The sequence below is a fragment of the Neocloeon triangulifer genome, unplaced genomic scaffold (genome assembly GCF_031216515.1).
Source record: "Neocloeon triangulifer isolate White Clay Creek 2 clone unplaced genomic scaffold, ASM3121651v1 ptg000014l, whole genome shotgun sequence".
Lineage (NCBI taxonomy): Eukaryota > Metazoa > Arthropoda > Insecta > Ephemeroptera > Baetidae > Neocloeon > Neocloeon triangulifer.
The window spans coordinates 14205957-14220852 of record NW_026775556.1 but is presented as its reverse complement, the minus strand read 5'-3'; the positions used below and the strand labels follow the sequence as shown (position 1 = coordinate 14220852).

The 14896-nt window shown below is 36.2% G+C and overlaps 1 protein-coding gene across 7 annotated transcripts in view; it reads right to left on the bottom strand.

The window, feature by feature from the left end:
* LOC132201400 (nitric oxide synthase-like protein) overlaps window positions 1-14896 on the bottom strand; it is a 39783-nt gene that overhangs the window by 24742 nt on the left and 145 nt on the right. For all 7 annotated transcript variants that reach the window (XR_009442263.1, XM_059627553.1, XM_059627555.1 and 4 more), the window contains exons 2-3: window positions 13874-14218; window positions 154-293 (exon numbers count right to left, since the gene is read on the bottom strand). Coding sequence is in view for 6 of the 7 variants with exons in the window: in XM_059627553.1 (XP_059483536.1) it covers window positions 154-293; window positions 13874-14044 (311 nt within the window). In the remaining variant the exon portion in view is untranslated. The remainder of the gene's footprint in view (window positions 1-153; window positions 294-13873; window positions 14219-14896) is intronic.

Below are 14896 nucleotides of genomic sequence, written 5' to 3'. Positions count from 1 at the left end.
TTTCATTACAAAATGATCTCTCCTGTTGCACTCTACTTACATACTCGCGCTTATTGTTTCCCGCCTGTAAGCAGTGGAATGACCTCCCTTTGCTTTTGACGGTTAATGATGTCCATGAAAGTAATTAATTATAAAACAACGTGTCAACTTTACCTGCGGATCGAGGCAAAGTATTGATCCATGAATTCTCTGGCAAGTCGCAGAACTTCCTCTTTGGTCCTTGGGTTGGTCGGCGAACGACCAGGGATGGACATTATGCTGCCCATGCATGTCTTCTCCGTGCATTGCGTCGGCTGCGAACAGAAAATTTTCATTTTGTAGGAGAAATTCAGTTTAGAGGTTTCAAAGTTATTGTTTAACCCTTCTGTAACATATTTTGAAAAATTGCAACACAAATCAATTTTTCCATTTTTTTACTTTGTTAATTTATATTAAATTTGCTCTTCAGATATGTATTAAATAAATTCAAAACTATATTACATAAAAAAAAATAAATAAATATTCAAAGTTGCATTTTATCAGCAAATTAATTTAATATATTTTCAAGAGTTTGATCGTAACCATTTTTGGTTGCTTTTAATAGGCGAACGTCTAAAAGCACATGTAACAACCTTATCAAGCGGACTATTTCTGTCCCCAAAATGAATACATTTAAAGGCTTAAACCCTTTCCGCACGTAACACGTGTGAGGAGGAAAAATTTCTTGCGTGCGCGGCTCCTATTTCAACAGAAGAATAAAGATGCATACGTTATAAACTTTTTCCGAAGAAAATCTTATACTCTCGACCCGACCGGTCACACAAGAGAGGAGGAAACGTAGCGGGGTTATTTATGCAAATTGAACGAAAGTGGCGCGCGCATTATCAAAGTTTTGTTAGGCAAATCGTTTTCCGCCCTACAATGCCGGTTAGTTTGCCACCGCTGACGTTTTCCAGCGCAAAACTTCTCTTATTCTCATTGAGATTTCCCGCCGCCGCCGCCGCAACTGTGCAAAATCCAAACGTGAATATTTCATTGGCTGCGCGTGTTTGGCGTCCGCTGAGCATCTCCGGCAAAAAGCAATAAAAAAGAAGCGGAAGCAGGTGCGTGTAACGCACACAACACAATGGAAAATAAAAAAAATTTCTTCCCTTTTCTCTGTTCTCAGAGAAAAATGAATTATTTTTGTCAATTTCATCAGGCTGCATTTTCATCGTCAAGCTTGAGTGACGCACAGTGGAAAAGACGAATCGCTCGACAAGCAGCAATAAAAATGGATTTTGCACCCTTTCATCGCGTCCATTCACAAAAAGGGAGGATTTGCCATCGATCCTGACGCCAAGCAGATTATATGAGACGTTTTGATTCAGCTTTACTGGTTGAGCGATAAGTAAAAAAAGCACACTGGCAAGCAAGCGATATTTTGTAAATATCCGTTAAATTAAAATAAAAATTAACTAAATTTAATAATCAATAATTTATATTTCAATTCTACATTTTCTAAATAATTTGTTCTGATTTCCTAATTACAACGAATTTTACAAAATAAATTTTTTGAAAGAACCATATTTTGAAAAATAATTAGATGAGTTTTAAGCGCTTTAATATCGTCGTTCACCCAACTTAAAATCAATAAATAGTTTTAATACTTTTATCTTCCTTCATTTTAAGGACTAAAACTAAAATAAATGTCATGGATTGATTTTAGCAAAAATTGACAATTCCGTGCACAAAATATATTATGTTTCCTCATTGTAAGTTTTAACAAATGATAGATTCTTGATTAAGTTACAATTTTCTGCAGCTATAAAGTATAAATTTTCCATCTTATTGTCAGTGAAATTGCTGAGCCACAGACAATTCCAATCCACGCACCTTCGCAAATCAAGTCTTGAATATCTTAAAGACGGAATAACCATCTATGTTATCGGCGAGAAAAACTTCGCAGCGCTTAATGAGATTTGTCGCCAGTGGAATGAAATTATATTGAATAAGAAGCGCAGTTATCGGTGGGCGGCGGTAATTTGTCACTCAAACAAGCAGTCCGTTTCTGCAAACTCGCCCTGAAGCACCCTCTCGACGTGTTTGCCTCGGCGCTGTGCGGAGTAAACATCTTCGGGAGCCTCTTAACACCGCCTCCTCTTTTGCGCACCCGTTGATACAAACGAGCAAAAGTTAATCAGATCACTTGGAAAGAGCGTCGAAAAGAATTTTTGGGGAGAAAAGTCAAAGTGATGTGCAAATATACGCCTGTATAGCACCTACATGAGTGTAGAGCATTTTCGATCCCACCACACAACCGTGTCACGCAAGTTGCACAAATTTTAAAGTAAACAAAAAATTAAAATCGTTCAATAGCTTTGAAAGGGAAGTAAATCAAATATAAAAAATTGATTTGCAATTTAAAAATACATGTTAAATTTTACATCATAAAGAAGTAATAAAAAAAGTAAATTAATTTTTCTGCCGTAAAAAATTTATTTTGTTTTAAATAACTTTGTGTTACTTTAATTAATTGTTTTAAAATATATGCAAATAATATTATTACTTGCTTGAAAATTGCAGAAGCAAAGAAAAAGAGAAAAATCTACTGATGATTTTGCCTTCATTGGTTGTGTTTAAATTTATTGATGGATGATTTATGTGCAATAATTATGGCTATGCTAGTATTTATAATGACGAGGGGAAATATTAATAAATATACAAATAATACCTTAAATACTTCATAGATATTATATTTTTGATATGCAGACTTGATAGATGCGTGCAATCTCAAATAAAGTTAAATCAGTAGCCTCAAAAAAATAATCCATTTTTTGTAAAAAAAAAAGCGGAAGCTATACGACAATGAGGTTTCATTTTTCGCTCACAAAATTTTGATTGCCTCAACGTGCGTGTTCATAGAATGGAAAATCACCTGCAGTCCCTGCTGTTGACACAGAGAGAGGCAAGTTGGTGGGTGCCAAAATTATTCATCAACGGCAGAAGTCTGTTGCAATTTCGTCCAAAAATTAAAAACTGAGCGCGGACAATAATATTTTGCCGTCATCCTATTTGGAAAAAAATGGAAAATACATTGTTCGGCCTCGGTAATCAATGGCGTGCTGTTATCCTTTCATTATATCAGACAACCGCGCCACGCTGCAATCGCGAGACGCGCACAATGAGATTTAAATTACTGATTAAATTTCATCTTTTCATGAGAAAAGCACTGGCGTAGGTGCTGTTTGCGACAGACAGCGGCTCACCCTGCATCTCAGGAAGGAAAAATTTAAAAAAGGATATAACGGGGTGCTCAGTATATATCATAGGCTTAAGCTCAAACCTAAACAAACAGAGAAGTTGCTTTTAAAAGATTTTCTCAAAATTTCTCTGAAACTTTGAAGTGGAAATTTTCAAATGTGGAACCGTTTCCCAGGATAATACAAATTCAACAGAGATACTAAAGAAATTCTCAGTTGACTCTCATAAAATCTTAAAATCAGGAAGTTTTTATTTTTAATTTACTTGGGTTTTCAGCTTTCTTTTGGGTTTAAAATCAAACATTTTATTTACAATACTTCACTGACAGATGTGATACTTTATTCACAACTCAAAACCGTCCAGTATTTTTTGTATTAATTTTTTTTTTTAAATTTATTTACATTATTTTGTTTATATGTAAGCTGCGGCAAGGTAATAGAGAAACCAATTAAATTAGAATTCATGAATTTCATCCTTATTACTTTTTTAGATTTTTAATAAAAAAATTGAAAGAAGAAATTATTTATTAACTTGCTAACTCACAATCTATATAGTTGCAAATTGTGTTTATTGATATATCACAAAGGCAATTGCTGCCCATAACGGGATACATCATTCATACATTCAAAATTCTATATATTTACAATTCAGATCATTTTTATAAATATAACATTTTTTACAAAACCTTGCATGATTTGAGGTCAATCAATAATTTTGTTTAAAAGCATAGCAGGGAAAATAGAGGATATCGACTAGAATTTGCACGTCTGCCAATATCACATGTTTTGTTGGGTGCGAAAAGCTTTTGTTTATTCGGTGAGCTTCTCTTTTACGAGCTGAAAAGCGGTCCTTTCACTGACCACTACTCGGAAAAGTTTCAACCAATATCATACGTCCATGCAAAGAGAGCAATTTCCCGGCGCCCAAACCCCAGCGGAGCAGAAAAATTCCAATCAGCAGCGCGACGAGACAGAAAATATTCATAAACACGCGAGAGCGTGCGCGCGTCTTTTCAGTGCGAAAGGCGATTTCGCGCTTTGAAAGGGTTGAAGGGGGTGAATTGCCGTGCAACTGCCGGACGCTTTATCTGAGAGCGGCTGAATCGCTCCAAATGATGCAGGCAAGGATGATCGCAGGACAAAAGAAAAATTAATACATTCAGAGCAGCCGAGGCGGCGGTTTTGAGAGAGGCCGCTTTAAAGCAGATACTCCTCTCTTTCTTCTTTGCTTCTTCTCCTTTTGATGCAAAAAAACACCTGCTAGTGCTCTCTACTCTCCGACCGAATGACTCAGTAGAATGAGAAGACGTTTTCATGCACGTCGTTGGCGCTCAACAAAAGCAGTCTGATGTAAAAATCGCCCTGATTTCTTCGAGAATTATTTTATAAATTGTGCGCTCTTCAAAAGGAAATTCAGTCAGCGTTTTTTTTTTTATATACATCCTCGCGCTGCATAATAAATAAATAAGAATTTTCCGGAATTTTCATTTCCGATGGGGTGGTGCGGAAACTTTGGAATTAAAAACACATTTTCGCGTGCGGTGAGTGTCTGATTTCAGGACGATTGTATTGGTGGAAAACAATGGCTCCTTGGTGAAATACCGTCTTTTCCAAGCACTTTCTCGGTCTGACAATGAAAGAAACAATGCCCGCGAGCTGTGCGCCGCGCGATGGGTATTATTAATCATCGCCCAAGCCACCCACCCAAACAAAGGAGGCGCCGCGCAAAACGAGAGCAAATCAATTTCCTGTCTACTTTCTGTCCCCTGGGCCCGATGATTTTTGCACCAGATATTTACCAAGAGTTGCAAATTAACCAGGGTCTTCTGCTGAGAAATGGCGCTATTAATTTTTTTGATTATCTTTTTATACATTAGCATTTGTTTGTAGATGTCGATTCCAATGAGACACGTTAGAAGAAAAATTTAATTCATTGGTATAACTGGATTTTTGAAAATTAACATTGTTTCTCATGGGAATTTGCTGTAAACAATTTTGCTCGTAGAATTTGCACAGTTTAAATTGATAAAAATTCACCAATGCACATCCGTATCACCCAAATTAATTTAGAAAATTTAAATCAATAAATATCTCAACTCCAAATTGGGAAACGTTTCAGATGTTTTTTTGGTGTTTAGGAGTTGAAAAATTTTTCTGCCCATATTTTGATGATTGCTTTAATTAATTAAATTTATAATTACTAGTTCTATTAAAATTTGTAAAACATGTTTAGTAACCTCAAAAATAAATACAATTTTATAATTTAACTAATCAATTTCATCTTTAATCAGTAACCATAAGAATGTTTTTGAACTGTGTGCCTTTGGAGCATGAAAATAAATTATTATCTCTGCTAAATATACAGAAACCGATGCCAAATTTAATAATCTCTCAGAGTGGAGTAGTAATAATATTTACTCGCGAGCATCCACGCACATTCGTTTTAATAAAGGATTTTGCCTTGTGTGTTTTTGCAGCGACGAGGTGCACCCCAAACTCTGCAGGGGTCCAATAATGCGAAGGAGAACAAATTCAGAGCGCGCACGCGGCACTCGCAAATTTTAATTATCTCGGCATAGCACAGGTGGACATGTTTATGGAGCCCATCCAGTCGGCGGCGGTTGAATAAAAACCATCTCACCGGCTGCACCCACAAAGCTCCAAAAGAGTTTTTCCGGCTCGGCAACGGCTGCAGGTGCAATTTATGCAAAGAGTCGGCGGCCCATTTGCATTAGGGACTTGACCTTTTCGGACGCTGGCACCGAAATGCACTTGTCTCCATCACAAAATGCGACATACTATGACAAAGAATCAGGTAAAACAAATAATTGTTTTTTAAGAATAAGGAATACTTGACGAGGGGTTTCTATAGTAAAAAAATATTATTAATAAAATATAACTTTTTAACACAAGATAATTGAATTAATTGACACACATTTAAAAAAATGGGTTGTTTTCACTCTGCTTATGATATCGTGAAGCATATTGTATGTTTTGATTTATTGTACAAATTAATTGCTTCTCATTTTCTTTTTTTCGTTTTACATGTTTTCCTGTTGGGTATTACATGCCCTTTGTGGTGCAATAATAAAGAGAAAAAAATAATTAAATGACCGCTTGAATTGATATTTTGTTTCAATTCATTAAAATTTTGTATTACTTAGGCTCGTTAATTAGAGGAAAAAAATAATAAACAACAATAAATGATAATATCAAATTGAGCCAGTTTATTATATGGTTTTTTTTTAGTAAAATGGGGTGTTTTCACTCCGCTTAAATAGTAAAATAGTAAACAACATAAATTTTAAATGATAATATCAAATTGAGCCAGTTTTTACTAAAATTATATCACCCGTTTTTCAGATCCGAGACCATTTATCGTTGTTATCAAAAAATCTTAATGCAGTCTCGTGAGTGACAAAAACACACAAACTAGCAGTTTTTAGTGTTTTTCATTTCAAATGTGTGTTATCTCCCGCCACGCTTTTGGTGAGATACAGATTCAACAGCTTTGACGCATACACTTTTAGGTGCGATGGCAAAGCAAGATAACTGGCACCTGACTAATTAATCAGTGACAAAGCTCAAAATTTATGTCGCACCCTAAAAGCCCCAATGACTTTTTCATTTACTTTTTTCTCTCAGTCCTCCACGCAACTTCCTTCATTAATATTCTGCTCTCTCGCGCCCAAAGCGTCACACGAAATGTAGAAATATCTCAACTAAATGTTATTTCAGAACATAAATTTCAACCTCGAGAAGAAGAGCTAAGACGTCAGAAACATGATTAAAAAGCGTCGATCGCGGAGATATCCAGCTGAAGCGCGAAATTTTTCGCTCGGTGTCGGAATAATGCAGCCGCGCTTACGTCAAACAGCTCAAGAGTGCACGTTAATTGAGAGAGCCTGCTCTCGTATATTCTTTTCACCGGGAGCACCTCATGCGGCAAAAACAATTGTTTCGAATAAGGAAGCCACTCGAGTGGTGACCGAAATAGCCTTGCGGCAGGAGAATTGTTTAATAACACAACAATGGCATGTTCTTCACTAATTAACCCTTCAGTCGGTCCAAATTCCAAATAAGAGACAAACAGTACTTTTAGCGGCACAGTTTTGTTATCACCACAGGCAACATGAAAGAGAGTCAAAATAAATCAATTTGGAGATAATTCCAAAGCAATCAGTGAAAGTCGTTGAACCGTGCGCATTAATGTGTGCATTATCACATCTTATGATATAATGATTAAGATTAAAGTATGGATATGAGACCATTTAAGAAGTAGAAAAAAAATTATTTCTCCTGGAAATAATTAATTCGAGTACAATGGATTAACTGATTATTGGAAAATTTCAGCTACATTTATGAAGTTTAAATTCTTATAACACCTAACAAAACAAAAATCAATTCGTTGTATAAATATCACAAAGACAAACCTTGGAAAATATTAAATTTTGAAAGTTCTCCGAAATTCAAAATTTTAATTGATGCAATAAAACGATTGATTCTGAATTTTTTCACTGCGGATTTTATAAAAAAAAAAATATAAATTTGAAATTTTCTGTTTTCTTTTCTTTTGGAGCGGGGTTCCAGTTACTTGACCAAAACTGATAGCGCGGATTGTTAGAAAAAAATTATAGCAAGACAAAGTAAATTTTTTCGTTAAAATTTTGAAAAAAAATTTGTATCGTTTTTAGTCTTTCCTAACGATAACAAATTTTTAATTAAAATTTTTAGCGAATGTTTCAATCTTTATTCACATTTTTATTGATTTTTTTGGTCATTTGCATCAAACTGAACAGAATAGTAAGTTTTGGGCCTTATCTACTTGCTACTGTCATCTGAGCTAACTTTCTTATCTGAGAGAGGGCTTTTCTTGCAGCAGAAGTAAGAAATAAGGGGGATCGATTATTAATCAGAGTTCAGTGTTTTTTTTTATAGATGACAAGCAAACGCAAAGTGCTGCTTTTTATCTCACCCAATTAACGGTCAAAATCACTCTCGAACGCGGCGGATGAGAAATCTGCTGATTAGATGCACTTCGCGGCGAAAACTGTGTCGGCGGGTGGCGCATAAATCAATTTGCAATGATCTTTTTTGCGAGAGAGCGCGGGTTAGAAACAGCAGCAGCAACAGGCGCTTTGTTTGCATAAGCGAAAACACGGCCCGCGCGTCGTTCCCATGCTTGCCACGGCGCGTTTATTACCAGCTTTTCGCGCGCCATTCATTATTCTCGACTAGGGCACTCCGTTTAACGAGAGCACCGCACCAACACCTCAGACTGCATATTTTTATAGAGTGTAATTTTATACGAAATCTCTAGTTCGCGTGTGCAGCTTGTCTCTGCGCACGCCGCGCCATCAATTAGGAATCGTGTTTGCCGATGAAAATCCAATCTCGCCGGTGCAACATAAAGAAACGCGCGGTTCTATCCGCTCGCATTTTTATGGAGTGTACACAGAGTTTGCTTCTAAATTGGAATTCCTTTTGGGCTCAACTGTATATTGTGTGCGTGTGCACGAAATGCACGTTGCTCAAAGTGCGAGAGCTCGTTGGGCTTTACGTCTTTTGGAAATGAGCTCTTAAAAAGTTGCGAGTTTCCGCACCCAAATGGCCAAGTTTGAATGGCGTTTTGAAATGTTTGAGTAACGGGCGACTTTCATAAATTTCATAAAAATTGAGAGTATGAAAAAAAAACTTGGAAATTTCTTTAGTTTTTGACGTGCAAGAATTGGAAAAAAACCCAAAAGACACTTATTTTGACCTATTTAATATTCTAAAAATCTTTTCTTTTCTCTTCTTCATTGAAAGATTTTGCCTAACTAAATAAAACACCTTTATTTCAATATTAGTTTAAAAAATTTTATCTGAAAAGGCTATTTTTTTTAAATTAGAATTGATCATTTTAAACTATTATTATACCCAAAATGTAAAACTTCGTTATTTGAAATTATTCGCCTAATAATATTAGTTTTACTCTCAACAAAAAAGGTGCCTATTTTGAAACTAAATAACAAATTTCCAGTGTAATCAAGTTAAAAAAATCTCTGAAGATATTTCATTTGCAGCAACTATTGAAGTCTCCAAAATTTAAAAACCCAATTTGGACACCGCACGTCTCAAACTCACCACCTTGGAGGCTTGGTTGTGCAATCGGTCGACAATAAAGTCTTTCGTATCCCAATTTTTCAGTCGGAAAAAATCTTTCGCTTTGGGCGTCGGATGGCCGTTGACGGTCGCCGCCGCTGGCCTCCGCTTGTCCACGACGTCGCCGTCATTCACAACAACAACAACAGTCTTGGCAGTCGACATGCTGTCTGAATAACTGAACCAAAAATGACCAAAGCCGCAGGGATACACCACGTTCATATAGAGACCCCCACCCTGCCGCTCACATTTATCCTCTGGCGGAAGAAAAATATTTTTTTCATCCTTATGTAATTATGAGTTTCGTTAAAACATAAAATGCGGTGGAAGAATCTGGTTTTGGTGAGAAAAAGTGATAAAACCAGACTTTTAGTCTTTCTTGGTTGTGCCGCACATTTGACCTTTCAACCTGTGCCTGATGACTTTTCTTATCATTAGTGCTGACCATTATTTACAGTCTTGATCACTTCTAAAAAAGCCGTGCTCAAACTGAATTTTTAATTTTAATTTTCTAAATTAATTTTATAACGTTGGCATATTTTAGTTATTAAAATTTATTTTTAATTTGCGTCAGTGGAAGATAAGAAGCATTCTAAGAAATTTTTTTTTTTGCATTTTTACAGCACCATTAAAGCCCTCTCATATGAGGATTAAAATTCTTAAACATAAACGTTGCTTTGAGCTATAAAAATAATAAAAAAGTAAATGTAGGCAAAAAAAGCAGGAAACTATTTTGCTATTGGTGCAAATAATTTTTTAGTTGAGCTTTTTATGTAAAATTGTATAAAAAAACAACGATAATTTCCTTATTACAAGTTTGCCTTGATAATATAGACGCAATAGAATCTAATTTAACGAGCCTATATTTTTTCAGCCCAGCTTATGTAGATTCCCTGTCAATGAAATAGAAACAAGCATTCTCGATGTGCCGACAGGTGAGGCGACGACAAGTTCATAAAAAATGCATCTCTTCGGCAGCACTCGAGGGTGTTTGCCCGTATTATTTACATTATTTTCGATAACCTCGTAACTCTCTTGCGTATGTTTTGTTTGCTCAGCGTCGCAATCAGTCAATCAATTAGGCGCGCGCGAAATCAAGAACGGCTTCTGTCACCACCAAAAGGCAAAGCGAAAAAGGCGAAACCACACCTCGCGCGGCGTTTCCGTCTCTCCGATAAAAGTTTCGTCTATATCGGGTGGGCTACGTGCCCAAATTGAGCGGACGCGGCCCTCGAGGGGCGCTTATCTGCGACTTTTTCGGAATGAATCTGTCCAAATACGCCGAAGAAGATCGCTGACGAATAGAGAGCGTCAGACTTTGCATTTTGCGAGCAACGCCTGCGTTGTTTGCAGCCCGATACGAAATTGAGAAAAACGATCGATGACATCATCACAACCTTTTGATATTTTGGTGCGTAAATTAGACGCTATATAGCGAAATAAATGAAATTCCTCAAAAGGAATTTGATAATTTATGGACACAATTATTTGCAGCATAATTAAATTCCTTAAATTATTGCCTTGCAACAATAATTATGAATTCTAAGTAAAATTAAAGAAAGGATTTCATTTAAATAAGTCATTTTTGTAAAGTTTTTGTTATTTTCCTGATAAAATCGCTGTGCATATTACTCATCTATTTAATTAAAGAGAAGTTTGCAAAGTAAGTAGCCCAATGCTTTGTGAGTCATTGAGAATAGCGGTGAAAGAACATAAAAAAACGGTTTTCCTCAAATTGCCGAGCTTTATGCCTTTCATCACAATAACTTAATGAATTCAGAGGCAGGCTAACGCCACCAGCACCAAGCGATTATGCAGATGCAGCGTTTCTTTCAACACAGTAGCTATTTCTAATTAGCAACAGGTCGCATTTATGGACAAAAATCACAAATTCGCAGAAATCGGACGTCGTAAAATAAGAACATTTCGTTGTGCAAATAATTACAACTTTGTCAACAGCTCATCCCTTTGTTGTTTTTCTTGAGAAGCAATAAAAACTTCAAATGATTCATATCGTGTATTGATATAGAGAAAATTAAAAAAATTAAATTAAATAAGATGAAAATTACGATTATTGTCATCGAAACAAAGTAGGCCCTAGGAATAGGCTGAAAATTCCAAGTTAACTGAACTATACACGTTTAGAAATTTGCTTTTTTTCTTAAAAAATAATTAAAAAATAAAATGATTTTAATTTGAATTAATAATTTGCGCCTAAATTTAATTAGATAACAAGTTTTTATTCACGAATAAATGATTAAATGTATATTGATCTTTGATGTTGTTTAAAAATCAAACTTTTTGCAAATTCTCTTTTTTTACTAACTCAGGTTAAAGGATTCAAAATCGTTCAGCATCCGACAAATGGCTTAAGGAGCGGAGCAGCAGTGTCAAGAGTGTTTTTGGTGCGGAATGCAAAGCACGCGTTGAGCCTGGGAGAAAAATGAGCCGCTCGCTCCCGAGAGCGGCTCCATAGACAGCCCATTTGCACTTGGACTACTCGGAGCACGCGGAAGAAAGTGCGCTGGGCAAAAAGCTCCATTTGCAGGTTGACACGAAAATAGAGCAGCGGCCCGTCGGGAATTTCTCGCATTGGGTGTGTGGATATAAACATGATTACAACAAAAGAGAGTGCGGAGAAGTAACAAACAAAAAGTAATCCGTGCACTGTATAGGAAATATGATGGCGATGAAATTTATGCTTTTCTCTTTAGAGGATTGCGTGTGCTGTCCAGGCCGTAAATGCACAAATGCATAATTGCAGCACGTTAGAGCCATTCGGGATGCAAAAACCATAATCGTCTGCAGAAAAAACACTACGTGTCATCGTTTGAATTTTCTCACAAGTATATATTTTTATCGCAATGCATATTATGTGCAATTCTTGCGTCACGCAGTAAAAAAATGTTATGTAGTTCATTTTTAATTCGAGATTCAAATTGCCGTTCTTCGCGCCTCGCTGGTACTGGACCGAGTTTTACGAGGGTAATTTGAACATCATCAAAAGTATTTCTACGCAGAGATAACGAGAGGCGCACAACTTTTATGCTACGCTTTTTGCTGATCGTTGTTTGGGTTCACGGATCGTGACCACATGGGCTGCCGATGACGGCGATTCGTTTGCAAAACACGCTCGCCGCTGAAAGATTAACTGCTGAGAGAACGACGCAATCTGATGCGTGAGCCATGGAGTTCCTGTGATTTTCAAGAGCAGCCTCAGCGCGAAAGAAAGAGAACTATATGCGTGGACGGAGAGCCGTGACTTGGACAAAGCGCTTTGAGTTGCACATTGCAGAATCTCATTTAGAATGTAGGTGGGTACTTAAATTTATATTTGAAAATGAACTTTGTAAGTATAGAAGCACGAATAGAATAATATAATATAATATCAAGCACCCTATTGTAAAATAATGAATCCATGCTATTTAAAAAACAAAAATAATTATTCAATGTGGATTAGAAAAGTATAATATTTTTCTATTTTTGCTCCAATGAATTTTTTATCTTTTACAAAGGGTACAAAATCATATAAAACTGCTGCTTTTTTAATTTAAAAAAAAAAGAAATTCAAATTCTTGGATAAAAACTAGTTTCTCAACATTTTGATTTGGTTTGATCTGATATACCTTGGCCTACAGGAGTGCTAAATTTAGGGAAAGCTTAAACAATGAATGTTCTGGAATTTATATTGTTGGTCGTCCGGCAAAAGATCCTAAAAATAAATCAGCCGTTCAAGCCGCAGACGTCAAATTACCATTTGGCGCGTTTTATTAGCTGGCCGTCGATTGAGCAGTGTTTGTGAGGCGGTTTCGCCAAAGCTCCTATACGTGCAGATAAAAGATGACCGCGGTCAGAAGATGAGATCCACAACGCAATTGAGCACGTGTGCAAAATAAAAAGGGCAGAGATTACCTCTCGCCCACCTTTCTCTCTCCGCGCAATTATCAGCGAAAACTTCTTAAGCCCACCCTTTCGGTGCCGGAACCCTTGGCCAGCGGTTGATGATAATGAAACGGGGACGCACAGAAGCGTGAGAAAGTGAGGTGTTCTCACTAGATGAGCTGTACGACAATTAGACACTTTTTGAGGAGAGGAAGAATATAAAATTCTGGGATTTAAAATTGCATTCTTCTTCATCAATCGATACTTCTGCCGGAGAAATTAAATTTGAAGCAATTTTTAGTGCAATTATTATGTAACTTTTGAGGTAGAGAAATTTTATCCTATAATTAACTTTCAGTGCAAGTTAATTAAAAAAAAACAACAACAACAATAAAGAGGGCTAATATTTAAGTTCTCCATTTTCTTTCAATTCACCTTCTCGCTTCTTCATTCCCACTTTGAAAATATAAGATGTACTAAAATAATTTCAGAAATATTTAAAAATTAGCAAATTTTCATAAAATTCCCTTTACCTGTTGTGTGTTTTAAAATTTCAAAGGCTGAAATAAGTATTTTAAGTAAGATTCTCGCAATTTTTTTTCTAATTTAAATAAAATAAGTCCTACCTCAACAACTTGCTGGTGCAGAAGGTCGAAGGTCTCGGACTGGTTGAGAAGGTTGCGCAGACGGATGGGTTTGCGGTGCGAAGGTGACTGGTGGTGGTGGTTGGCCGAGGAGTTGGCGACGGGCGGCGCCGGCGACGTCGGCCGCGGCTGCAGGTGCTCCTTGTCCCTCATGGTGTGCGTGAGGGACGACGACTGACGCTGCCGACGACCGGCCGAGCCGCAGGGTGCACCTCAACCCTGCGCATGCACCGCACAGGCAACCGCCGCGCGCTACCAGATGAATGAACCGCGAGCCAACGAGGAGGACCAGCAGGTCACGCAATGCACCAGGCCAATGAAAGCGGGCTGTGCAAACAAAATTTTTATTGGTATGAATGGAGATTTAAAATTCAAATAATGCTTGTAAGATAATTGTTATTTTAAAGTATGAGGAATCGTTATGCATTATTTAATAATTTAAAGGTGTCTTGAACATTAAATCTTCTGCAAAAAAAGCATTGCAACCAGAAATTGAATTATAATTTGGTTAGTGATTTATTTATACGATGTTAACAAATTTAATTAAATAAATTAACAACTATTTTATAACTAATAAATTACTAATAAGCTATGGAAAAGTAAATTAAAATTAAAATATGTAAGATAAAAATTTTTTTATTTTAAAAATTAATGATAAGTACATTAATATATTGAAACTACTTATTGTTAATATGTGAACAATTTGAATACAAATTAATGTAAAAACTTTAAAATGTTGAACTATATAAAAAAAAATTTATAGCATTTATAATTTCTTGAATTTCCATATTCAGGGCCTTTACAACTAAATAATAATATTGAAAAAGATTTTCGGTTCCTTATATTAGTTTTATTGATAATCAGCGAGTAAAAACAGTAAAAGTTCAAACTAATCTACCATTTCCAAATTTAATGTAACGTCCTCTTAGTTTCTAAAAATTTCAAATAATACGCCACACATGATTTAAAGGGCCACGGGCTTCAAAAATTCTATCATATTACAAA